At 38.9% G+C, this 27,101-nt stretch overlaps 1 protein-coding gene across 4 annotated transcripts in view; it reads left to right on the top strand.

The window, feature by feature from the left end:
* Positions 1 to 27,101, top strand: part of SH3KBP1 (SH3 domain containing kinase binding protein 1) — a 177,325-nt gene that overhangs the window by 130,400 nt on the left and 19,824 nt on the right. For all 4 annotated transcript variants that reach the window (XM_063126438.1, XM_063126441.1, XM_063126439.1 and 1 more), the window contains 6 exons: positions 2,176 to 2,251; positions 8,586 to 8,680; positions 16,950 to 17,051; positions 22,470 to 22,521; positions 25,532 to 25,612; positions 26,651 to 26,813. In XM_063126438.1, coding sequence (XP_062982508.1) covers positions 2,176 to 2,251; positions 8,586 to 8,680; positions 16,950 to 17,051; positions 22,470 to 22,521; positions 25,532 to 25,612; positions 26,651 to 26,813 — 569 coding nt within the window. The remainder of the gene's footprint in view (positions 1 to 2,175; positions 2,252 to 8,585; positions 8,681 to 16,949; positions 17,052 to 22,469; positions 22,522 to 25,531; positions 25,613 to 26,650; positions 26,814 to 27,101) is intronic.

Here is a 27,101-nt window from a genome sequence, read left to right as displayed (position 1 = left end):
ATCTTATGACTGATTCAACTTTGCAGTTCTGACATTAGGACACAGTACAGACTTCAATATAAATATAAGTAAGTCAGTTTTTGCATTGCCTTCTAAGCATTTCTCATATCCACCTGGTAGAAACCTAAAACGTTCAATTGGCATGAACTCTAGAGTGCTGTATGTTGGGGAAAATGTTCACCCTATGAAATTACTACCATTTTTAATTGGTTTAGCCATTGAAGGCTGTCAATTTAGCCTTATACAGTACATGATCATATGACAAATGTAACCTAATTTCACCTTTATTTTTCTTTGGTTACTTATTGAAGTTTGAGAACAGGGAAGTCTACAATTCAGACTCTTGAGATGGGAGATATGTTGTGGTGTGTTGTATTCTGAAACACATCAGAGAATGGCAATGATTTCTGAAGAACAATAGCACTTATGAGTACTATATTTAATATTGGAGAGCAGTATATTTGGTTTCAGTGGGGGGAAATGAAAAGCAAAAATATTATTTGTTCTGGGTTTTATGAGACATCAGAACCATAAAGCAGTAAAATGTTTGGGAGCTGAAATAAGGGACATAATGTTCGATGGGGCTCTTGATCTGGAATATGGACCATTGCTAAAACCAAAAACAAAATACACATTTGTTTTTTTTAAAAAAGAACATCTGGCAATTGTGCTGGCAGATGACATCTATAGAAAAGAACATATATTTAATTGGCAGGGTCAACTCTTTGCACCCTCAAACATAAATCAACTATTTAACTTTCCATACAAACAGCCTGCCAGAAGACAATTTGCTCCCTTGACACCATGAGTTCTTATATACAACCATTTTAGCTAATTAATTGAATTAGTTCATGAGACAGATTTGCCCCCCACCTCATAAATTTGAATTGTTTTTCTAGGCTCTCTTAATGGCATTTGTGATCCTGTGCCCTACATTAATGAATTGCATTCTCTTCCTCAGCAGAAAACTGGAAGTGTGTGTGTGTGTGTGTGTGTGTGTGTGTGTGTGTGTGTGTGAGAGAGAGAGAGAGAGAGAGAGAATGTTAAAAAGAAAGAAGGACCCCTAAATGTGTCATCAGTCACCAAAGGGTCACCTGAATAATTCTGCTATATTTGGTCTTTGAGGTAATATAGCAGGGACCATATTTCCATTTTGCTCCTCTGCTATTTACCTGTTTTCAGGCAAAGCTCTGAGTTTTGTGCACTCTCAAGAAGGTGAGCTGCTCAAGATGTCAGCTTCCTGCTCAACTACTCTTGCCTGTAGATATAAAAGTAGCAGTAGACATGCTCACTTGACTGCTCACTTGACTGCCAGACTGCTCACTTGAGGGAATGGTATTAAAGGCAAAACTGAAGTACTTTGGCCACATAATGAGAAGACAGGATACCCTGGAGAAGAGGCTGATGCTAGGGAAAGTAGAAGGCAAAAGGAAGAGGGGCTGACCAAAGGCAAGATGGATGGATGATATTCTGGAGGTGACAGACTTGACCTTGGGGAAGCTGGGGGTGGCGACAGCCGACAGAAAGCTCTGGCGTGGGCTGGTCCATGAAGTCACGAAGAGTCGGAAACGACTGAACGAATAAACAACAACAAGACATAAAAGTAGATCTAGTCTCTTAATTGTTTGTTTCAGTTTTTTTCTGTTCAGTTGGTTTTTTTAGGTATAGTCAACGAACAACTTTAACCCACAGGTTTTAACCCCAAGTTAAAATATTATGGAGTAATTGCAAGCATTTACATAGGTAAATACTTCAGGGCAACACATTATTAAATCTGCATTGATATGCTTATATCATTGTCGATAAGATAAAGTAGAATTATGAAATGCTTATGCTGGGATGCACATATGTCAACAGAGCTTTGATACTTCATATGACTGCACATAGAGGAAAACTTCCTTTGCCCCAAATAATATATAATTAGAAGGTCACAAGGGGACAATTAACTAACCAGTTAAACGTCTTATGGTAATTTGTGCAGGTAAGAACTGAGTGAATCACTTCAATATTTAAATCACTTTTTTTTTAAAAAAAATGTTTTTATTGACCGTGTTTTATGTTTTTATTTTATTAGGAGAGCAAACATATACATTATGGTATTTTGTTCATTATTTATATTATTTAATATTTGGTAAGATAAAATAAATTAAAGAAGAATCATTTATATGTTTACAGACGGTTGGAAAAAGAATACCCACAGCTGCAGCAATTCAGGAGCCGATGAAAATAGAATTGGACAGCAGAACAAAGGGTAGGTCTTGCAGATATTATTTTTTTCTTTTTCTGCTCAGAGCAGCTAAGCATCTGGGGAATTTAGGGCACTTTCATTTCTTAGACATTGTCTAATTTCAAAAGTAATAAAGAAAATGCACCACAAGGCTTTGGGCTAAAGATATGAAGCAAAAATGAGTTTTGTTTCACACACTTTAAAACTAGCATTATCCTATTTTAAAACCCAATGTCTACTACCAAATATTTGATTAACTTGCACTTCTCTTAGATAAATCAGATTTGTTGGGTGTTTGTCTATTAAAAATGTAGGTGTGTCTCAGAGAAAAATACATTCACTCACCTTTTTATGTTTACTTTGTCGAAAAATATGCTATCAGAGTTTTTCAGAAGTAATAAAAATAGTAGTAGAGTATTTCCAGTACTGTGAATAATAGAGCTTAAAATGGTTGGAAACCATAATTAAGTGTGTTTGCTAGATAGAAATCTACTTAGAATTTAGTATTATCATTAGGTTCTCAAGCGTTAATCCTTATCTGGGGAAGCTTGTTGTTAATAGCCACTCCACTCCCCATTAGTTTGGTGGGGGTTTAAAAGAAGTTAGATTCTTTTTGGGAATACCTGGAAGGATGGAAGACTGGTATTGTAGTATACCATTGAAAAGGATGGTATCTTCTCCTTTCTATGCAGTTCAGTTTTTCCATCTTGTACTGGGAAAGGTGAGCAAGGACACAAATTGAGACTGGGACAGACCAGAGTTAATGTTATGCCTTGATTTGCTCATATCTCTGTGTGCTCCTTAAGGAAATTTGAAGAAGATATCTCAATATACAAATCCCTAGTTTAAACAACCTACAAAAATTAAAGATAGGCCCTGCCTTCAGGTTTACAATCTGAAGTTCAGGGCTAGACAAATTACTCACGGAGGGAGGAGGGATAATTAATTGTGAAAAGCTAGGGTGAATAGATATGTCTTAAAAAGGCAACTGAATGTAACAGTAGAGGATATAACCCTTTTATTCTTGTAACTATCACATGACCTAAAGAATTTAATTTGAATGTCTGCAGTCCATATTGAAACTTGCTAATTATACTGGCCTGCTAGAAGGAAGACAACAGATAAAAGATGTTTTTGAAAAGTGTGGACTTTCTCTATAATAATTTCAAAGTAATGTACGTTCCACATAATATGTTTTGTATGCTTTTAATGTATCTCAGTTTCAATTAAGAACCAAGGAAGAAAATAAGCAGAGAGGAGAGAATGATGGAAACTGGAAACCAAAGCAGCATTCCTTAGGGAGGAAGATTTGGCCCATGGGTCACCAGTTGCTGATCCTTATTTTAAAGGTTTTTGTAACTTATCAAGTTTAACATTAGTGTCCAACATTAGTCTAATTTAAGAGCCATTCATTTCAGTGGGTCTACTTGACTAGAATTAATATTGGATATAACCTTATAGTTTACAAAGGAACTTTACTTATGCATGTGTACGTGGAATATCTCTCTGTTTTTCCATCTAGCCAAACGTACTCACCAAGAACTAATTTGATTTCAGAACTAATTTTTAAATGCTAGAACCTTGTATCATATTGCCCTTTTGTATAGAAATCCCATATGTACTCTGCACTCACATGGCTGGAGCTTCAGAGCACCCAAAGGGGGGGTAAAATGCTGAGACCACCAGAAGAGATGCATGAGTTAGCACCGTGCAGATCCTTATGAACAGAGGAAGCGGAGCTTGCCCAGTTTTTTTGGATTCTTTTCAGTTTGTAGATCTCAAAGATGTGAACAGAGTATTGGGAGTGGTGAGGGCCACCATCTGTGTATTTGACCCTTGCCCTTTTTGGCTGATTAAATTGACCAATGTGGGCCTGTTGCCATAGCTAAGGAAAGTGATTAATTCTTCTTTGCAGGAGAGGGTTGTTCCCTCTTACTTAAAAGACCTTTACTAAAGAAACCTTCCCTCGACCCAGGAGATCTCTGTACCATTCTTGGTTATGCTGATCACAAAAGTGGAGTTGTTGCAACACCAGATGCATCTGGATGATGCTGATTATCTTGTCAATCAGGTGTTTAGCTGGGATATAGGACTGAAGCTGCTTTTTATCACCTTGGTGAATTCTAAAAAGATTGTTTTAGTTGAAATGAAGGTATTTTCTACTGCTTAATGAGTAGCACAATTTCTAATTTTTTCAATTTAAAAAATCTTTGTAGACTAGTATAATCCCTTGAAGAGATAGTAACAAGCAGTACTTGCTGGAATGCCTACACAAATTCATCACAGTAACTACTTAAATTTGATATGCGTAGTTCTTCCATGGATTGGCTGTGTCTGGAGTTCTGCTCTCTTGTCTTCTGATGTTTTATAGAGAGCGTTTATAATTAATTTCACATTTGTCACATGTGCAGTTTGCTCTTCCCACACTTTCCTTCCACTTGTTCACATGATTTCCCCCTTCCTGGTCAAGATACATGTCCCCATATGCATAATAACGCTCACTTGATCCCCATATAACAGAAGGAGATCCTTATATGAATGTTAAAATATTAAGAGAAGTACACCAAAGTCTTCCTAAGTGTGTGTGTGTGTGTGTGTGTGTGTGTGTGTGTGTGTGTGTGATTTCCCCCCTTTGAGACAAATATAATCACCAGCACTAGAAAAAGCAAGGACATATGGAAACAAACTGATTAGCCTAAAATTGACACTGTCTGCAATTCTAAGTGAATAATTTGTTTAGGGTTGCAGATGGCTTGCAACTGACTAGACAGAAACTCACTAGAAAGTTTACCATTAATGTTATTAATTCTGTTGCCTGCCTATCAACAGAAAAGAAGGTATCAGTCAGCTATCCTGTCTGGTCAGTTTCAGGATTTATTTTGTTCAAAAGAGTATTGTATGCACACCTGTGCTGGTACAGATAATAAGAAATTTAAAATTGTTTTTAGAAAACCTAACAGCAGTTTAAATGATGTGGTTTCCCCCTCCAGCCTTGTTTAAAGGCAATGATTATCCCAAGCCAGTTAGTCAATAATAACTTACCTCTCATCCCCAGCCAGCCAAAGCAAAATGCATTTTGTTGTTGATCCAAAGGGCATGTATGAACATCAGCATTTGTACACATAGTAAAACTTGGGGTTTTTTTAAAAAAAAACCTGCAGTAAGATTTCAGAAAAGGCACTAACCGTAGATGTTCACCATCCAGCCCATGGGCTTCCTCTCTAGACCCTCCCAAGCGCTTTCCACTCTCCAAGCCCCACCCTGTGGCCTGGAAGCTACCAGGAGCTTGGGGAGGAGGAGAAAAGAGGAATTCCCTTGTTGTCTCTGATCTGTGATTGGAGAAAACAAGAGGATTCTCCTGCGTCCCACTCCCACTCCCCTTATCCGGGTGGACTCCCATGAGGAAGGCAAAAGACAACTGAAGCTGGCAGTGCACTTGTTCACTGCTTTCATTTCTAGAAATGAAAACCTCAAGAACGGCAGTGCCACTTCATGGCCAGGACAAGGTAAATTAGAACTGTTTAATTTTGAAAGAAATGTGAAGGGAGAGAAATTCAGAACCTTCCTTCTGTAAATACCATGCATTAAACTTGTTAGATACAATTAAAAATAGAAACTGCTTGAGGAAATTCTAAAAACAATTCTCTACAGGATGTAGAGTATTTTTTACAATGCTTTCCTCTTATTATATTCTTTATTTAGAGTGAAAGATAAATAAGCCTGAAGTCCCATAAATCCAAAAAGGGTCAGAGATGCAAATTACTGTAAATAATTTATCAAAATTATAAAGCATGGTATCAACACTTAATCCCTCCCCTCTAATTTATTTTTTCCTGGGTCTTGACTCAAGCTTTTCCACTTCGTAACATCTCGTAACTTTAGTTAATAACTAGATAATATGCCATAATGGCTAAGGAAGGATCTTATGCAGGGGGGGAAACTATGCATGTTTACTCAAAACAAGATTTAGGGTGCAAACTTTTACATGCTTACTATGGAGAATGATCCACTGGTTGCACCCTAAATCTTGTTTTGTGTTGTGCTATTATCCTCAGAGTTCTGAGATGGGCCTGTAATTAGTGGCAGGTTTTTTCAAAGCACTGAGAACCAATGTCACAGAAAAGGATCTTCCAAGACTAATTATGGAACAAACCAGTCAAGACAGCTAGTAGGGACAGAAAACAAGGCTGAAAAGTGTGGTGTTTTAGAGGGGTAGGAAAATTGTTAAGAAAATTCATTTTTCAGATAAAGAGTAGTAACTTTTTTTGAGATTCAAGATAGAAATAAAACTGAGTAATATTTAATAGGGGCTATTATTATTGGGCAGTATAACAGGCCTGTATCTAAGAGTCTGACATAGAAATATAGACAAACACAATTGTTATGCAGTTTCAAAGAGCAATTTCAGAAGCCTTTAAACAAGAAATCAGAAACCTATACAAAATGGTACCTCACCATCAGTGGTGGTTAAAACAATGGCCAGTTGTAGATATGTGAGATAATACCTGTAAATCATTCCTTTTGTTTAGCTGTCAATGCATTATTAAGCAGGTTACACTTATCTGCTTTAGCTGGTGCAACTAAATAACAGATTTAAAAAGCATGAACTTGGGGTGGGGTTCATGCACTTTTGGAAATTAAAATTTGGATCACCATATGCTTTTATTCTTATACCATATAGACCTATGTGTTAATAATATTTGTGTTGGTGTGTATAAGTAGTTTCTTCTTCGTGGTCTCTGTGCATCACACCCATGGGCTCTGCGCCTGCGCGAGCTCGACTTCGGAACTTTCAGAGCTTATGATCATTTTGGGCGGGAACCCTCCCCCACACTATACTGCGCCTGTCTCCTGGGCTCCCGCCTACTCTTTCAGTTTCTTTTTGACCGCCATTGTGGCAGCTCGTTCTTCGGGATTTTTCGTCAAAGAAACGTTTTTCTTCTTAGCTAAAAAAAAAAAAAAAAAAAGTTTTTTTCTTGTTATTACTATTCCTGTAGATAGTTTTTTTCTGTATATAGTTAGATAGCGCACAAACCGTGTGATTCCCGCGCCGCCTTAGGCGCGCATGGCCCTTAAGGCCCCATTTAGAAAATGTGTAAAGTGCGGAGCCAAATTACCACCGACTGACGGCCACTCCCTGTGCTTAATCTGCCTGGGAGAACAACATATTCCTGAGTCCTGCCATCATTGTATGGCATTTACCAGACAGACAAGAAGACATCGTGCCGATCGTCTCCGTGCTGTCCTTTGGGAAAAAACCCTTCTCACAGTAGACGAGACTCCAGTTTCAACGGCCACGATGCAAACCGCACCAACAGAACGCCTTGATTCTCCCCCACCGGGCCCCTCCCTGTCCGTAGCAACAGCGAAAAAGATTTTGAAAAAGGCTCGTACGCTGAAGCATGGAGAATCTCATAAAAAGAAAAGAAGACGCACCGCGGAGGAGCCGATCGCACTTGAACCCCTTAGGATCAGAGCTATGTTGCCGCCTCCTCCACCTCCAGTATTGAATTCACCAGCTCCTTCTCACGCCGAGCCTCCACCCCCAAGTGAGGCCTCGGTACCAGCGTCGACATGTGTTTGGACTGGGTTTTTTAAAAAAATATATTCTAAGGATTCTTCCTTGTAGTAACAAATTCAGAAAGTGAGGAAGTAGTACTGCTGTCTAGAGATATTGTCAAACATAGATCAGTGAGCATACAACTTCCCCATGTAGGTGTAGCTCCCACACTTGGAGAGATTCCCGTAGTGCATAAGAAAAAACATCTTTCCCTCTTCCCTGCTCTTGGCATGCTCACCTGGTAATTACAGGCAATGGGAGGTCTGTGCTTGCCTCCCATTCTCCCCATCCAATCATGTTCCTTGAGTTTGTGAAATTACGCACCCTCCCTATCAAAAGAAGGAATGAAAATTACAACTTCTGTAATAATATTATAATAGAAATGTTTAGTAAAATTATGTTTATTTAATTAAAAACTATTAAATTAAACTTTAAATGTTAGTGCAGCTTCCCATTTGCTATAAAGGCACTGGTTGTACGCATCCTAAAAGCAAGGTTTTGTGTTCCCTGTGGGAAATCCCTGCCCACAGCCTCAATGTGAATGAGAAAATTGCACAGCCTTTCCAATTAAAAGTATTTTATTGTAATATTTCTGGCTAAAGTAGTTCACTAAATGACTGTTTCTACAGAATTCCTCGTCATTTTTCTCTCTCTTGTAGTATATAAGGCATTTTAATGTTTCATTCACTTTCTAAAGCCAATTGCCTAGACTAGAAGAACATCAGGAAAGACATTCATTTTGACAATGTGAATGTTTTGGTAGTACAATGTATTTAAATTATTATTTTTTACTTTCAGTAAAGGAATATTGCAAAGTTATATTTCCATATGAAGCACAGAATGAAGATGAACTGACAATCAAAGAAGGTGATATTGTCACTCTTGTCAATAAGGTAATTGTAATTTTTTCTGTTTCTGTATTTTCATATAAAAATGCTCTTGACATTTGACGATAAAATCATTTTGATTAGTGCTTGTGTTTGATCATAATGGCTCAGTTTAGACAACACATTTCTCAATGGTGGTTTTAGTATCTGGTCAAGAGGGCAGGGCTTCATCACATCATTAACTGCTGTGATGAAGAAGGAATTTCACCGGGTGCTACATGTATACAAATGATACCTGCTGAAATTCCCTTTTCTATGAAACTGTTAAAGATATAGGAGCCCTGTCCTCCTTTCCATATGGTCACCCTAAGCAGGAGCAAACCTCTGTTTATTACTTTTCCTCCTCAGAGTGCCCTGGGAATGATGCTAGCATCATGTCAGCATCCTTCCCAAGTTATGTTATTTTATTTTATTTTAAATGTTTTTATTAATTGATTTTCTATAACTACATAAGAACCATACTTCTAAACAATACAAACAATACGATATATAATAATAACCCCGTAATACATAATACATACTTAAACAAACTAATAAACGTACATTCTCTTCACTTAATTCTGCTTTGATCTAATCATTGATTAACATTAAAGTGCACCCCCAACCCAGGGATCTTATTCTGATTTCCAAAATCTCATTGATTCTTCTGGAGGTGTTTTCCCTCTCCCCCTTAAAATCCAAAAATTGTTTCCATATTATTTCAAAATCATTCGTTTTTGTCATTCCTCTTCTAACTCAAGTTATTTTAGGAAAAAAGCATATTTCCTAGGAAGGAAATATGGCAATCAGAGCTCTGATGGCTTTTAAATTGTAAAGAAAGAAGAAAATGGAAAGGAAGCCATAGCTGCCTCGATGGTAAATATTTCCTCCCATCCCTAAATATCCATTATGGGGTAAGGGAAGTCTTTGCAAAATGTTCCCCTCCAAATTGGGTGGACAGGAACATTGGAGTTGAAGATATGGTGGTGGGTTGGAGTTTGCTACAGGCCTAATATATAGATATGCTCTGATTTATCTGATCGATAAAGCAATTCTTTATAGCAATTGATGTAAAATAGGCAGGAAAACAGCCACGCAATATTGCTTCCAAAATCAATGACTTCTGCATGGCTCTCTTCAAGACGCTTAATTCAGAGCAATCCTCGTGTTTTAAAGTTATATGTCATGTGCAAGTTGTGTGACAGTTACAGCTTGCCCATATAAGTGGAAATGACTTCTGCTGCTGTTTTGAATCAATAAAAGAAAGAATCGCCTTTTCAGATAATTTCACTCATGACTGGTGAAGTTGAATTTTTGAAGCAGTCATTTATAAATGCAAGCCAGCTAGAAAAAATATATATCTTTCTTTAAAAAATTAGTTTCTCTAAGGAAGATGGCCATTTTTTTTTTCTAAATTTGACAAGGTGAAGATGCTTCTTTAGGTGCACCCTTTATGGTTCAGTCCAAAGGCCTACGGAGTCCAGCATTCTGTTCACACAAAATGGCAATGCCTTGCTTTGGAGTTTTCAGTAGTCAACGAGATGCTTATGGGAAGCCCACAAGCAGGATATGAGTGCAATAGCACCGACTCATCTTCCCAAGAATCTGATAATGAGTGGCATACTGTCTCTGGTACTGGAGGTAATATATAACCATCATGACTAGTGGTCATTGATTGCCTAACACACCATGAATCCACTTTTAAAGCCATCCAAGTTGGCAGCCATTGCTATACCCTGTGGTTGTGAATTCCATTTATCCGGCTTCAACTTCCAACCACTCAACTTCCTTACATGATCCTAAGTTCTAGTATTAGGAGGGTGGGCGATAAAAATGTCTCCCTATCCACTCCCTCCACATCATGCATAATCTGTAACCCCTCCCTTACTAGCCTTTTTCTAAACTAAAAAGCCCCAGATGTTGTACCCTTTCCGCAGAGCGGAGTTGCTTCAGGCCCTTGATCATTCTAGTTGCCAACTTGGATGGCTTTAAAAGAGCATTTGATAAATTCGTGGAGAATAAGGCTACCAATAGCTACTAGTCAGTATGGCTCTGGTACTGGAGGTAAATACATAGCACCATTAGGATATAGCTCCAGATCTTTTGCAACATCGTTCATTTTGTAAGTGATCCTATATCTTTTCAGTGGTGGCCACAGACTATGGAATAAGCTTCCCACGGAGGAAAACTCATAACGTTGTTTTTTGTAATGCTGTTTTGTATTTTTTAAAAAATAAATTGTTGTAAATGAACCAGAGACAGCTTTGGCTATGGGGGGTATAGAAAAATGATGATGATGATGATATAGCAGAGATGTGGGGACCTGACATAGGGATGCCATTTTCATTAGCCAACCCATGTCACATGTAATGTGTGGTTCCACCGTAATCTCTTAGCGAAGGCTTTTGGAAGTTAATTTTTTGGTTTCACACTATAAATGCAGCAAATGTGTGTAATTTTTAGCTTTATGAAATGAAAATAATGTGTTTAGAAATGTGGAAAAGTGTATCAGACACTGGAATAAGTTTCCAAATAGTTATCACAAATCAACAGAAAAAAGCTACAACTTGTTGCACAGTTAAACCAATTGGACAGAACAGGAAGAAGTACTAATGAGACCCAGATGGATGCACAACAGGTAGCCAGACTTGTTTTGAATGGGGAACGATGAACACTACATTTGTTCATCTGAATTTGCCTTTTAATGTTGAACAATGTGCAATAATGCTGCGATATCAACCCACATACTAAAGAGCAATTAGGACAATATTCCCCTTATGAAAATTGCAGAGCTCTCCCCCACAACTCTTGTCTTCTCCTACTTAAATAGGACTTTGATTTCTAAAGAAATGCATGTTTCATTGACCAAGTTCAGAAAATAGTTTAGCTAGGGTGACCATATGAAAAGGAGGACAGGGCTCCTGTATCTTTAACAGTTGTATTGAAAAGGGAATTTTAGCAGCTGTCATTTGTATATATGGAGAACCTGGTGAAATTTCCTCTTCATCACAACTGTTAAAGTTGCAGGTGCACTGCCCTCTTTTAAAATGGTCACTCTAGTATAGCTCCTGCAGCTTTAACTGTTGTGATGAAGAGGGAATTTCACCAGGTTCTCCATATATACAAATGACACCTACTGAAATTCCCTTTTTATGCGACTGTTAAAGATACAGGAGCCCTGTCCTCCTTTTCATATGGTCACCCTAGTTTAGCATTATGGAAACAAGCCAGCTGAAGCAAGAAGCATGAGTGCTTCCACTCAGTCTGTTGTCCACTGGTGTGGCCACAAGGAAGAGATTGGATACATCCTCTCCATGATTTAAAATAGCTGAAGTTTGTTTCTATATCCAAGCTGGCCCAAACTTTGGCTTATTTAACTGGCTTCTTGAAACAAGCCAGAATTAAACCATGGTTTCTGATCTTGGCTTGTTTCAATAAAACTTAGTTTAAACTAACCACAGTTTGGCTTAATTAAGATGTAACACCAAACTGCTACTACCAGGAAGTGGATGCTTTAGATCGCCTGCTGATGGGATGCGGAACACTCATATCAACATTCCCTTCTGGCTAGTTAATACTTGGTCTTACCTGGGAGTAATTCCATTGAATTCAATGGGATTTATTTCTGAGTAGACATGCATAAGAGCCTCGTGTGAAGCAGAGCGGTAAAGCAGCAGTTTCTGCAGCTGAAACTCTCCCCACAACCCAAGCCGGTTTCAGGCAGCCGGCTTGGGTCAACTCAGCCTTCCATCCTCCCGAGGTCGGTAAAATGAGTACCCAGTTAGCTGGGGGAAAGGTAATAACGGCCGGGGAAGGCAACGGCAAACCACCCCGCTATAAGACCTGCCAAGAAAACGTCAGCGAAAGCTGGCATCCCTCCAAAAGTCAGTGCTTGCATGAGAGGTTCCTTTCCTCCTTTCCAGACATGCATGGGATTGTGTTCTTAAGGCACAATCCTGTGGGTGAGGGGGATGTCTGTGTATCCAATGCCCTGCTGGGCTGAAGCCAGCAGGATGGGAGAAGTGGTGGGCATGATCTTTGCTTTCCTGTCTTCTAGGTTTTTGCTAGAAGGTGAGGGAAGGAGGCTGAGGGAAGGAGGCTGAAAGAGGCTCAAAATAGTTTGTATCGTGGCCTCTCTGGACTCCTCACTTTCCTACCCACCAGAACACCCAATTTTCTCCCTCTTTGAGGTTGATTTTCTGACCTTGGAGGGCAGCCAGCATAGTTCTTCCGCGCCACCTGCACAGAGGCAGGGTAGGGGGGTTGTATCTCCGACTGTCAGAGGGCGGGAATCCCTACTATCCTATGGCCTATTGGGCAACATATAGGGGCCATAAGATTGCTCCCTAAATCATCTAAAGCTTTAGTTGATCAGTGGTGACTAATATTAAGCAGTTGAGCTGAGAGCTAAGTGCACATTTGCTTAGTAACCAAACTATTTTGGTTCTTGGTTACTGAGTCTAATAGGTATTAAAAAAGCAAATGTTAAAGATGGTTTTTCCTTCTAACAAAATATGGCGGCTAATTTGCCCTTCCCTCTGTTGATTGACATGGATAGATAGATATGAGGGCTTTGGAATATGCAAACTTACTTGAATTTAATAATTAAATGGCAAGTTAAAAGCCAGGTGATCAACTGTAAATTATTTAACCTTCTGATATTCCATATTATATATATATATATATATATATATATATATATATGAGACAGAAAATGTTAGGTGGGTTTTATTGCTTGAGGCCTTTATTTCCTTGTATTCCGTTGAAGTTTTTTTTCCCCAGAAACAAGAATCAAGCAATATCTTGAAACAATTGTGTTCAATAAGTATAGTAATCTTGGTTGTATTATGGTGATCCATCAAATAATGAATGGCAGGTATATCCGTGAGTGAAATGTAAAACCAGAGAAGCCCATCTACCTACTTGCCTGCCTTGCTTCTATCCGAATGTGCAAATCAGGGATTTAATAGCTTACTGTCTCATAAATGCCAGCGTGCCTTGCTCTGTGCATGGGCTGTGAAACACAGCCCACTTACTGGAAAGAAAAGTATAGGTTGTAATGCAATATCACTCCCGTTTGTTTTGTTTTGAAGGACACTTCCATCAATTGTTGGAACATATATTTAATTTTAGCTATGACACCTTATTTATTTTAAATTTGAGATTTATTTAGCGGTATTAGGTTTTTCTACCCAATTAGATTAATTATAGCTGTTTTACAAAAAGCTCATCATATAATTGTATATTATCTTAAGCTTTATTGTATGTTTTCAGATCAACCACTCTCCTTCTGAACACAGATGTGCTTTTGTTTTTTAAATATAAACAAATAAGCAAAAACAAATAAGCATAAACAAATATACTTATTTGTTTAGAACAGCAAAATAACCTTCATTTGTAACAACAAATACATATTAACAAACTGAATCATTACAGCATTTAGGTTTTCCCAATAACTTTTTATATTAGTTCAAGACTGAAATAATTAATTGTCATGTTCACTAGAGGAACTTCATTTCAGTAATGTTAATGATACATGGCTTAAAGCATTTTAATTTGCATGTGTTTTGTAAGGCACGTTCTAAAGTTTTTAATTAAATTAACAACATGTATTTTAAAAAATTTTTGTTGCAGAACTCTAAAGAATGTACAAAAATAGGAATGAAGTACATCTAAATTAACAAATTTCAGTTAAACACGTTATTAAACTTCCAACATAAAAGCATTGTAAACCAACCAATTAGATCCTTCCAAACGCTCTATCGACTAGCAGGACTTGTAGAAGGCACGTAGGGCATCTGGCTTCGGTAGGCCTTTTGGGATCCCTGCTTCCACAATGTTGGAGCCACAGCATGAAAAGACCTACCTATTCTACCCTCCCACTGTCCCTGACTGAAGTGAGTAACAGATCTTAATGCATGGGTGGGCCTATGTAAACAGTGGCACTCCCATGAGTAAGCAGGATACAAGTTATTTATTTATTTTATTTATTTATTACATTTCTATACCACCCAATAGCTGGAGCTCTCTGGGCGGTTCACAAGTTATTTCAGACTTTTATATTTCAGATACTTTATCGCTAGCATATGATTTTCTTATGCCAAAGTTTAAGAATATGTGTCTCTGTGTGTAAGACAGAACGGTAGAAAAATTTATTGCAAGGAATCTGTTAAAGGTCTAGGTGCAAGTTTAAGTTTATCACACCGATTTGCAGTAAACCACTTTCGTTCCACAGAGTCCAATGAAAGATGAAGGGCTGAAATCCTGTGCACACTTGGGAATAAACCCCATTGAGCTCAATGGGACTTAGTTACAAGCAAACAAGTATAGCATTATGCTGTACGACAACATGCATCTAACTATCAGCAACAATTATGGTCATTAAATATGGGTTGCGATATACAAAAATCTACCATGAGTATAATCTGCACTTAGAAAGTTAAATGGATATATCTTTCTACAATGTGATTTATTTATTTATTTATTTATTTATTGAATTTATAGTCTCTCAGTATTCTGCATAAACAAACCCATTATGTAGCTATATTTTCAGGGAGGGGGAAACCCTGCTCCTGCCACTTTATAATAATATACGGTAATTTTCCACCCACTGGCTCCAGCTAGGTCATGTTGTCTTTGGAAACCCTAATAAAAACTGAGTAGTAGTTGAGGTTTAAATTATCACTCATAGTAATTATCACCTCAGAGGGAAGAAAATTTATGCTGCTGGAAAGGAAGTAGTTACCCTTCCCCCTTTTGGGCAATCACAAATTTTTATGAATTAAAGTATATTTGTATTCTTGTTTGAATTTTCTGCATGTTGAGGAAAATACTACGCATGAAAATCTCTCAAAGTCAGAGAGGTGCCATAACCCCATTGAGCCAGAAGAAGTCCTGTTGTTCCACTCATGCACTGTTGGATTCAATGCATTGGATTTGCCCACCTATGTGTTGTGAACACATGCATACAGGGTTATATTATGGAATTCATTTCCACAAGATGTAGTGATGGCCACCAATTTGGATGGCTTTAAAAAGGGGTTGGATAAATTATTGGAGGAGAAGGCTATCAATGGCTACTAGCCCTGATGGTTATGTGTTACCTCCAGTATCCAAGGCAATAAGCCTGTGTTTACCAGTTGCTGGGGAACATGGGTGGGAGGGTGCTGTTGCACTGTGTCCTGCTTTGTTGGACCCTGGTTGACAACTGGTTGGCCACTGTGTGAAGAGAGGGCTGAACTAGATAGTCCTTCGGTCTGATCCAGCATGACACTGTTTATGTTCTTATGCTGATTTATGTGGGTGCAATTCAAAATGGCCACCATGCCATTAGGGCTAGACTCTGTCTTCCTTTCAGCCCCAGGCATAGCGACAAATAGCAGCAGTAGTAGCAGCAGCTCTCCAGAGTCTCAAGTAGGAGTTTTTTCAGTCCTACCTGAGCCATCAGGTATTGAACATGGGACCTTCTTCGTGAAAAACATGTGCTCTAATGCTAAGCTATGACCACATATGCCACCCAGTCAAGGCAGCCTACTGGCTAGCTCAATGCCACCTCCATCAGACAGGAGCTGTGGTGACTGCAGGGACTGGGACAAGAAAGGAGGAGATGAGCCATGTTTTATTTTGAATCAGCTTAGCCCAGTTTGAAAGTGGGACCACTATTAATGGTGATAGCAACAGTAGCCCATACCATGACCAATTGTCTGCATTATGTCTGCTGCTAAGCTTTAGTATCGAATTGTTCCAGCCAATCCCACTGACCACCACCAAGTAAGAAGGATAACTAAGCAAAGTGACAGATTGACTGCTGGCAGTGTGAGCCTAATACTGCCGCCAGAGGAGACAGTTGCTAACTATTTCTGCCAGGGGTGTGTGTGTGTGTGAGAGAGAGAGAGGCAGAGAGAGAGAGCATGGAGAATGTGCAATGTATAAACGTTTTCTACATGCTTAATTTCTTAGCTATATAATCCATAATAGGACTTGCTCTGTAGTATTTTCCTAAATTGGCCCGCTTTCTTGATTTATCAGCTGAGCATCTGTTCTGCACATATGATTGTTCTTCACTGATTGTTCTTCAGAACAGAGGCTCTTAGGGTGCAATCTTGTGCATGTTTAGCTGTCTTGGGCATGCTGGTGGTTGTAGGCCTTTTTCTGTTCAAACATGCATAGAGTTGCGCCTTTAGTCTGCGTTTTCCATCTGTAAAATGGATATCTGTTTTCTAGAATGTTCTAAGTGCTCAACTCCTTAACAAGATGCTGCTTGTACTCAATGGGACCTTTTTTTTCATGTGAATAGGAGTGTATTGATGCTGGCTGGTGGGAAGGAGAGATCAACGGTAGAAGAGGAGTGTTTCCTGATAACTTTGTTAAGCTTCTTCTTTCTGATTTTGAGAAAGAGGTAGGAACTATATACCCTTTATCATAAACCAAGACAACTTGTTATAAATCTTTTAGAAACCACTGCCTTTGTTTTTGAACATGTTATTTATAATAAAATATCCAAAAGCTGAAGCTTTAAAAATCCACCATAAATTATTTTATAGGTACAGCCTTGTTTATGACAACATGTTTGAGTAGCTCAAGGTTGCATTGTTTCACTCTTTCAGAATATAGTATAAAATTTTGTTGCTCTGTAAAACTAGCGTCAGCAAAATTGTTCTATTATACAACGATGCATCATGTGAAGAAATGGCTGGAGATCATGCTTTAATTTGCTAGATTTGTTGATCCTTAGGAAGCTGTCTTATACTGAAACAGACCCAATTGAACGCCTATTTGTTATGAGTACCCAACTATCGGTAAGCTATATGCTACCCACTCTGACTTGAATGCTATAGTTGATACAGACCCAGCGGATGTAACTCTGGTACCTGCTTGTCCAGTATTATTGAATACCTTTCAGTTTGCACAGCCCAATGATGTGGACAGGATCCTTAGAGAGGTGAGAGCCATCACATGTGTACTAGATCCTTGCCCTTCCTGGCTTATAAAAGCAGCCAGAGGGGTCTGGCTGAGTGGGTAAGGATCAAAGCCTCCCTTTGCCAAGGCAGGGTGTCAGCCTGCTTGAAGGAGGCAGGGGTAAGACCCACATTGAAAAACCAGCCAGTCTCTAACATTCCATTTTTGGGTAAGGTACTGGAGCATGTGGTGGCCTCCCAACTCCAGGGATTCCTGGATGAGACAGATTATCTAGATCCATTTCAATCTGGCTTCAGACCTGGTTATGGGACAGAAATAGCTTGGTTCACTTTGGTGGATGACCTATGCCAAGAACTGGACAGGGGGAGTGTGTCTCTGTTGGTTTTGCTGGACCTCAGTGGCGTTCGATATCATTGACCATAGTATCCTTCTTGGCTGCCTTGCTGGGATGGGACTTGGAGGCACTGTTCAACTCCTTGGCCATTGGCCTGTGGTGTCCTTCAGGGTTCTGTTTTGTCCTCCATGCTATTTAACATATACATGAAACCGTTGGGAGAGGTTATCTGGAGTTTTGCAGTGCGGTGCCACCAGTACACTGATGACACCCAACTCTACTACTCCTTTCCACCTAATTCCAAGGAAGCTGTTTCTGTGCTAAACTGGTGTCTGTCGGCAGTAATGGACTGGATGAGGGCGAACCAATTGAAATTTAATCCAGACAAGACAGAGGTGCTCCTGATCAGGTGAAAGGCAGATCAGGCAATAGGGATTCAGCCTGTACTGGATGGGGTTACACTCCCCATGAAGACACAAGTCCGCAGCTTGGTTGTACTTCTGGATTCAGTCCTGAGACTGGATGCCCAGGTTTTGGCAGTGGCCAGGAGTGCATTTGCACGGTGAAAGCTAGTGTGCCAGCTGCACCCGTTCCTAGAGATGTCAGACTTGGCCACGGTGATACATGCCTTAGTTACATCCCAATTGGATTACTGTAATGCGTTTTATATGGGGCTGCCTTTAAAGAGTGTTTGGAAAATTCAGCTGGTTCAATGAGCTGCAGCCAGGGTGTTGACCAGGGCTGGTTACAAGGAGCATACAACCCCGTGTTAAAACAGCTCCACTGGCTTCCAGTCTGTTTCCAGGCACAATTCAAAATGTTGGTTATGACCTATAAATCCATATATAACTTGGATCCAGGTTATCTGAAAGACCATATTCTCCCTTACAAGCCTGCCCGTGCTTTAAGATCTTCAAGGGAAGCCCTTCTCTCAGTCCCACCACCATCACAGGCACGCCTGGTGGGAATGTGGGAGAGGGCCTTCTTGGTGGCTGCTCCAGTTCTCTGGAACTTTCTTCCCAGGGAAGCTAGACTGACTCCCTCCTTGATGTGCTTTTGGAAGCAGGAAAAAAAAAATGTTCCGACAGGCCTTTGGTGAATGATCTGGACCTCTGTCTGTGCCAAAGACTTTTAAAAATGTCATTTTAAATGTTTTAATATTGGAACATATTTAATATATTTTAAACTGTTGTATACTTCTGTTTATAGTTTTTAAATGTATATGTTTTAAATTTTGTAATGCTGCCTTGAGGCCCAGCATTGGGCAAAAGGCGGGATATAATAATAATAATAATAATAATAATAATAATAATAATATCAGTAATCATAGTAGAGCCAAAATAGTACACTAAAATATTAACATTAAATACTAAAGGTACAAATTGGTAGAAGTATTTTGATTGCAAAAGTAAATATTGTCATATTTCCAAATACAATATATAAGACAAGGTTTTCCTCTAATTCATCTAATTTGCTAGCTCAGAAAACAAAGTATAACTCTGCAGGTAACAAAGCTTCCGCTTCTCTTTACCCTGAGCAAATATGGCCTTAGCTGAAAATAGTTACATAGATTTTTCAAAAATTAGCAGCTAGTCTTTAAACTGTGATGCTTGGTTTTCTCTCTGTATCAAGGTGACTTGACTTTACCTTGCAAGCAATAATAATTGAAAGCCTTTCTTCAGAAAGAAAAGGGCAACATTCTGAATGCTATTACATTGGCCATTTTTTTTAATTTCATTGCTCTGGCTATTGTCCATAGCAGTATGAAAGCCTGCATAGATATATTTGCACAAATATAAAATGTAAAATACAGATACAATACAGATTTTTTTTAAAAATCTATGTACTGATCGTACAGTTCCCAGTAATATAACTTTTTAATGGGTTTTTTTTTCTGAGTTGATAGGGGAAAGTGTGCAACAGATGTTGAAAATCCCAAAGTAGGGAAGCCAGTTGCTCAGCAACACTCTCATCGATAATCCTATCAGCCAATGGCTTTTGAAATTTTAAATGAATCATATATATGCAAAACAAAATAAGCAAAGTCCTCTGCCACATTTGTTTTGCAGATGCAGAGATGTAGTTTTTAACTATAACCCCTTCCATACATTGGGCATGTCTACACCAGCCCTATATCCTGGGATCATCCCAGGATCTTTCCTGTGCATCCAAATGCCACAAAGGGGATCCCGGGAGCAGGCAGGGATGATCCCTCCATTTTCCTGGGATAATCAGGTGTAGAAAGGACCATTACAAAATGTATAGGAAGTTGTTGCAGGGATGTGCAGCAGGGATGTGCCTCTTTGCCACCCCCCTCCACCCCCCAATGCTGCATGGAATTGAAATGAAAAGCCCTCCAATTGAAAACAAAGCTGACTTTTTAAATTGAGATACATGTCGGTCAGATAAATTCGATAAAAACCTTTGTCAAAAATTTACAAGCTTGACTTCCTGGACCCTTCTGTATTTAAGTTATAAAACATACAAGGGAACAGGCAAGGCTATACTGTACAGAGGCTGGTTTGACGGACTTTGAATGTGGAATGGCCTGCTGGAGGAGATTCGTCGGCTTAATACTCTCTATGAGTTTAAGACAGCTATAAAGACTAGTCTTTTTCTGGCAGGCCTGTCCAGATGAATTTTAAACCTAAGAATGGTAAGATGTTGTGATTGTTATTTTAATATTGTATTGGTTTTATGTGCTCTTTTAACTAGTTTTATGTATTATATTGTATTTAATGTTGTTCCCCGCCTCAATCCAGAGGGAGAGGCGGGTAAGAAATAAATAAATATATTATTATTATTATTATTATTATTATTATTATTATTATTATTATCTGACAGGTGGTGAAACAAGGCGTATGTCATCCCCTTAGCAGAGTTATCCCCAAGGTTCAAAGGGTTACCCTCAAACTTGGGGTACCCTGCTAAGAACCCCCACTTGTCTGAGTCCCAGTAATTGTTTTTGCTCCCAAACGCAGTAACTGTGATTTAGTTTGACAGCTGTCAAACTAGAAGCAGTTAATCCAATTGGGAATGGAAAACGAGGGTAACCCTTTAAATTGTAGGGATCACCTGGGTAAGTGGGTGGTCTTGAACACTTTGATAGGTGGGGAAAACTGTCAAGATCACCCATTTAGCAGGGGATCCCTGGGGGTTTAAGTGTTGGGTGGTCCCCCTTACAATCCACTCCTCCCCAATTTTGCAACAACTGATTTTAATAAAAAAAGTGCACACCACCATTTTTTCGCACCATTTTGCCTTAGCCATGGCTATGTTTGACAGCTGTCAAACAAGCTGTCAAAGGTTGCTGCAGTCACTGCAAACAGGAGGGAAAGGGGGAGTTCCATGTAGATCTCTGTGAAAAGAGACTTTCTTTGTCCTTTACCCTGGCTGGAGTGTTTCCCTGCAGCTGCAGCTCTGGAATGCTAGAAATTAGTATAATTATAGAATCTAAAATACAGAACAAGAGGCAAAATGAACAGGAGGTAATTTCTATCTGTTCTGGCTACATTGTACAAAAGAAAATAATCAGCTAACAATTCCAAGTAGTGAAGGTAGTAAACTGGAAAGAAATCAGGAGGGCATATTTCCTGAACAACTGGAAGGTGCAACCCTTTATTTTAATAAATTGTATTTCTCTCATTGTTCAAATAGAGTCTGTAAATATTGCTATACTTCACACATTTTGAATGAAACGATATCAGGAGACACATCTACTTGAATATAGGGTGCTGTTAACATTTTGTATTCATACTCCCAAGACACTTGCCACATGTGAGTTGTATGCACCTATGTTTTTTCTGTGGCCTCCCTGAGCTGTTGAATATAATGAAGCAGGGAATTGGCTACGGAAGAGCTTTTGTAATTGTATTTATTTAACAGCCCGTGTACTGCAGAGCAGACAATTTTGGCTTAGAAGTGGGTTGGTTTAGAGAGAGAAAATAATGACAGAAAATAGGTTGCTGATGTACATAATTAGTTTCTTTCCTCCAACATTAGAAAGCCTTAATAGTTGTACTTCATAATATCTTCCTCAAATGATAAAACAGTCATATAATAGCAAATAAAAACATACCCTCTGGAGTGCATTTCATGTGATCTGTATTTATTAATCCTCTGTCAGCTTCTGTAGTACCGCCGTATTTCCAAGCTGGGGGAAAGGTAATAACGGCCGGGGAAGGCAACGGCAAACCACCCCGCTATAAGGCCTGCCAAGAAAATGTCAGCGAAAGCTGGCGTCCCTCCAAGAGTCAGCAGTGACTCAGTGCTTGCACGAGAGGTTCCTTTCCTTCCTTCCATGTTTCTTTAGCTGTAGTATATTAGTCCCATCTTTTTTGGAGACTAATGTTTCTCCACTTCAGGTGACAATATATCCATTATAAAGTTGGAAAAAGCTTTTCTATTGTTTACACTGTCTTCATAAATTCCATTATTTGCTACATTGGTGAAAGGCCTTAAAACTGTTTCTTTCTCCGATGAGTTATAAGAATAAAATATATATTTTTCTGTCTGGTTCAAATACATGTTAGTAAGTTTGTGTTCACTTTTTTTTTACTTCAGAGACCGAAGAAGCCACCGCCTCCATTAGCTCCTGCCTTCAAACAAGGATCAGGTAATGCACTGCTGTCATACAATAAGCATCAGTAAATACACCTTACAGTCCGTGAAACCACTTTTCCGACTCCTAATGGAAGCTCTCAGTATCACTATATCCGCCATGGCATTTAAAAATTGTTAAATTGAAGGGATTTTTCTGACTATAATAGACTGCTCTTGAAGTTCCAAAGTTGCTCTTATCAATAAGAAAATTTAAGATAAGGCAAGGCTAGTCAAGTACCAGTCCAGTTAGGTGAAAAACTAGAATTCTTTCCATTTTAACAAATCAAGCAATGCAGAGATTATTGTTCATGCAGGGGTTATATCTAATTTCATTATGTAATTTTATAAAATTTGTGCTATATTACCACTTTTAAACTAAAAGAGGTTTGATGTTATGTCTAAATAATTATTTATCAGGTAATCTCTTCAAATCATTCTGCAGTACTAATATACCTTTGCCATCTAGGGGTTGTTAAAAAAAGGTGCTAATAGTGGTTATCTGCCAAGTTTATATTCATAATTGAAATTAAAGCCATTAGTGTTTGAAATACACTGTCTTGTTGAATTATGAGATTTCACCAATATCTATTTCCAGTAACAGCAGACTGTTATATGATGAAGGTGCCTGACCAATTTTATATCCCCCCCAAAAAAAAATCACACCTAAGAAAACACAGCTTGTAGTTTGTCCCATTTGTCCAAAGAAGTAGGAATTTCCTATAGGAAAGCACATCAGGGGAAAATTACAAACCACAGTGGCACTCGCTATACCCCCTAACTCCCCCTACACTGTGCCAGTGAGCTATAATGCAGGGTTTCCATATGCTGCTTCTTTCTTTGTCTCTCTCTTTCAGTATGTTCACACATCACACTAACCCATACTCAGTGGTTGAGTATGAGCTGTTTTTGAACCATAGGTTAGTATGATGTGTGAACCCAGGACATTTTCCAAAGGGTGGCTTGTTAACCATGCAGTGTGGTTTATTTTTCTCTAACAAGTCACCTTTGACAATCCATGGTTTATTGTGGGTTGTTCAGGATGGATGAGAAGCCACACTTGCATGGTTTATAAGCAACCCTGTGGAAAATGTCCTTGGTTCAGACAACACACTGATGCACAGTTCAACAACAACCCACACTAAACCACTGAGTATGGGTTAGTACATTGTGTGAACTCAGTTTTTCTCTCAACACAGCCCCAAAACCTGCTGTGTTAAGTAGAAGGGTGAAGCAATACTACTCTCTCCATCCAACCTGCAACATGAAGATTAAAGCAATGTCATAAGCTATCTCTGTTTCATCCTAATCGTCAAGCTGCAATAGAAGTATAATACCTCTGGATAACGTGGAAGGGTTGCTAAAAACCACTCAAAGTCTGACCTTCAGTGTGAATTACACTGTAGTGTTGCCCTATCCATCAACACACACACCCTCTCTCTATATATATACCCTTTTAGAAGTGAACTGCATTTGCGTTGGAATTTTGTTAGCATTGCTATTTTTAAATGTTTTAAACAAAATAAAACCTAATAGATTTTGTCCTTTCAGGGGGGCGGGGTGCCCAGGCATTTCTATGGGTAGCTCTCACTTCCATGAATTTAAAATTTTAAATGGAGACATTTAAAAATTGCTTCTCAATGTGAATCGGGAAATGACCAATCCAAACAGTTAGATGGTTCTCTGCTCCTTTTAATATATGCGTCTTTCTTTCACAATCCTCTTTACCTAACTTCCTGTCCGAAAAAGAAAACAGACAAGGACAGAAATAGATCAAAGGACAATGGAGGAAAGGAGAGATAATTGCCCACCTTCCACTCTTCTCCTTACCCCCTCTCTGCTGCTTGTCTTTTTTGCTCAAGTAGCCTCTCCACATCAATGCCCTTCCCCCCCACCTAAGCATTTAATGCTTCCTTGGTTTTATTTTCCAACCAACTCACAATATTCTGTGGCTACTGAGCATGCTCGTTGGGCTATGGAGAAGGCATCCCCCAACTTAAGTTTGATTTTTCAGATGTTTTGTACTGCTGCAAACCGCTGCATGTGTTCTCTTGTGCATACAGAAACATTGCTCTTGTTGATAGGCCCTGTTTTGGCTACAAAGCTCATGGCATTCTGAGCATGAGTTCAGCATTAATAGGAGTCATATACAAGGATGGACAAAAACAGAGCGTGGGGTCAATCTCCGCTTTGCTCTATAGTAGCAAAAAGAGAGTCCTGTAGCTTTTTAAAGATTAAAATGCCTATTGTGTGGTACCGTTTCACACTCTGGAGTCCACTTGATTATATGCACGTTCTGTCTGATAAAGTGGACACCAGTTTTCCAGAGCTTAATATTTAATACATGTTAAGTAAACATATTAGACAGGGTTTTTGGTTGCTTTAACTGCATGTAATAGATTTCTTGGAAATGTATATATCCAACTTGGGTTACCATATACTTTATGAAATCAGTTGAAATAGCCTAAAAACAATAAGTTTGTGTGTGCACATGCAAATGTGGAGGTTATTCTATAGTCCAAGCAGAAATTTGAAACAAACACTATTTGGCTTTATTTGAAGACTGTTCCATTAGTGAACCATTTTTTTAAAATCACATTTATTTTCAAGTTATGTAATTATTTCTCTTCCTCTCTCAAAATACTAGAACCCAGGGTCATCCTATGAAGCTGATTAGTGGGAGATTCAGGACAAATAAAAAAGAAGTACTTCTTCAGACAGTGCATAGTTAAATTATGGAATTCACTACCATAAGATGTAGTGATGGCCACCAATATGGATGGCTTTAAAAGGGGGTTAGATAAATTCCTGGAGGAGAAGGCTATCAATGGCTACTAGCACTGATGGTTATGTGCTACCTTAAGCCTGTGTGCACCAGTTGCTGGGGAACATGGGTGGGAGGGTGCAGTTGCACCATGTCCTGCTTGTGGCTGGTTGGCCACTGTGTGAACAAAGTGCTGGACTAACTGGACCCTTAGTCTGATCCAGCATGGCGCTTCTGATGTTCTTATGTTCATGTCTGGCAGCTACCACAGATAGAAAACATGAAATCAAAAAAGTACCTCCTGAGAGACCAGAATGTCTTCCTCACCGAACTGAAGAGAAAGGTAAGAATGTACTTCTGAGTGAAAAAAATGTATTTGGGTCTACATAGTCATCCAACTTTTGAGCAGAGACCAATTCAAGTTATGTTATATCTTTTCTGTGTGTACTTTTATTGTTTGTATTCAAGTCAAGACAAAGAGAATAGAAAAGATAGTAGAAAAACCCTGTCATGGCTTCTGAACTAATTTATTGAGCCTGTATAAGGGAAGGCTGTGTTTTAGTAAATGCTGTGGTTCATTGAGATGAGTGAGGTCTCTCCTGCTTGCCTCAGATTACTTTATGAATTATCCTAGTTCCTCTTCCACAAATAGGGTAGAACTCAGATTATATTTCCAAGTCATTCTGGTACTCAAGAAAAATGGCCACCTCCCCAAGAGCCCCCACCTCCGCAAACATCTTCCCCCTGCTAAGTAGTGGAAGAAGCAGCATTGGAGAAATGAGGGAACAGTACTGTAGAGCTCCTCCCTCTGTGCCTGGAATTGCATCTCTCTCCTCCTGCAAGGTGAACAGAAGTGTTAGAGGAGGCTCAGGTGACCCACACCTGATGATTCGCAAGGGTATTCTAAAGTATTATATAAATGCGAAATATTTCAAACATTATCTAAGGGCTCACAGAAGAATTTAGATCTAAAACTTTCAATGAAATATTAAGAATATCTGTTTTAGCAATGGCACTCTCTCCTTCACAAGGTTTCCCTAGCAGTTCAAAATCACTTTGTTCCCCAGTACTCTCATTGATCTCGGAGTCCACTCTGGAATCATTGATTTAAGAATGCAGGTTAGCTATCTTTAGATTTGCAGCAATAGAGAACACAGATTATGAAACAGTAACTCTACTGAACAGCTAAGTGATTGCTGTATATTTTAATGTTATAAATGTTATACAAAAAAGTAACTTGATTGGGTTTGAGAAACTGCCTCTCTCTCTATCACCTTATAGCAAATACAATGTATATACATTATTACTGCCATGATAAAGATGGTGCTTCTCTGTTGCTTAAAAATGTCTTCATTCTTTTGTGGGGGAAATTGATTTGAAGAAAGACCAGAGAGAGAGCAAAAACTGTTAGATTTACAGAAACCTTCTGTTCCTGCTATACCACCGAAGAAGCCACGACCTCCCAAAACAAACTCTTTGAACAGACCTGGTACGTTGCCTCCAAGAAGACCAGACAGACCAATTGTGCCTATGATCCATACAAGGTATTTGACCGATTGGTTATTAGTTTACCCATGCTTATCAGTGCAACCCTAGACATGTTTACTCAGGAGTAAGACCAATTGCTTTCAGGAGTTCTTACTCCCAGGTAAATGTGTCTAAGATTGCAGCCTTAGTCCCTTTTGAAGTATACCTATGTGCAGGATTACAGTCCATGTGTTTGGATAGCAATCCCAAAATAAAATAAAATATTTTGATTTATATTACTGTTTTTAAATCTGTTTTGGAGTGGAAATTGACTCCTCAATTAAGTATTGGCATCTGTAACAATG

This window comes from Elgaria multicarinata, chromosome 5, assembly GCF_023053635.1.
Source record: "Elgaria multicarinata webbii isolate HBS135686 ecotype San Diego chromosome 5, rElgMul1.1.pri, whole genome shotgun sequence".
Classification (NCBI taxonomy): Eukaryota; Metazoa; Chordata; class Lepidosauria; order Squamata; family Anguidae; genus Elgaria; species Elgaria multicarinata.
This window is presented reverse-complemented; position numbering and strand designations above follow the sequence as displayed.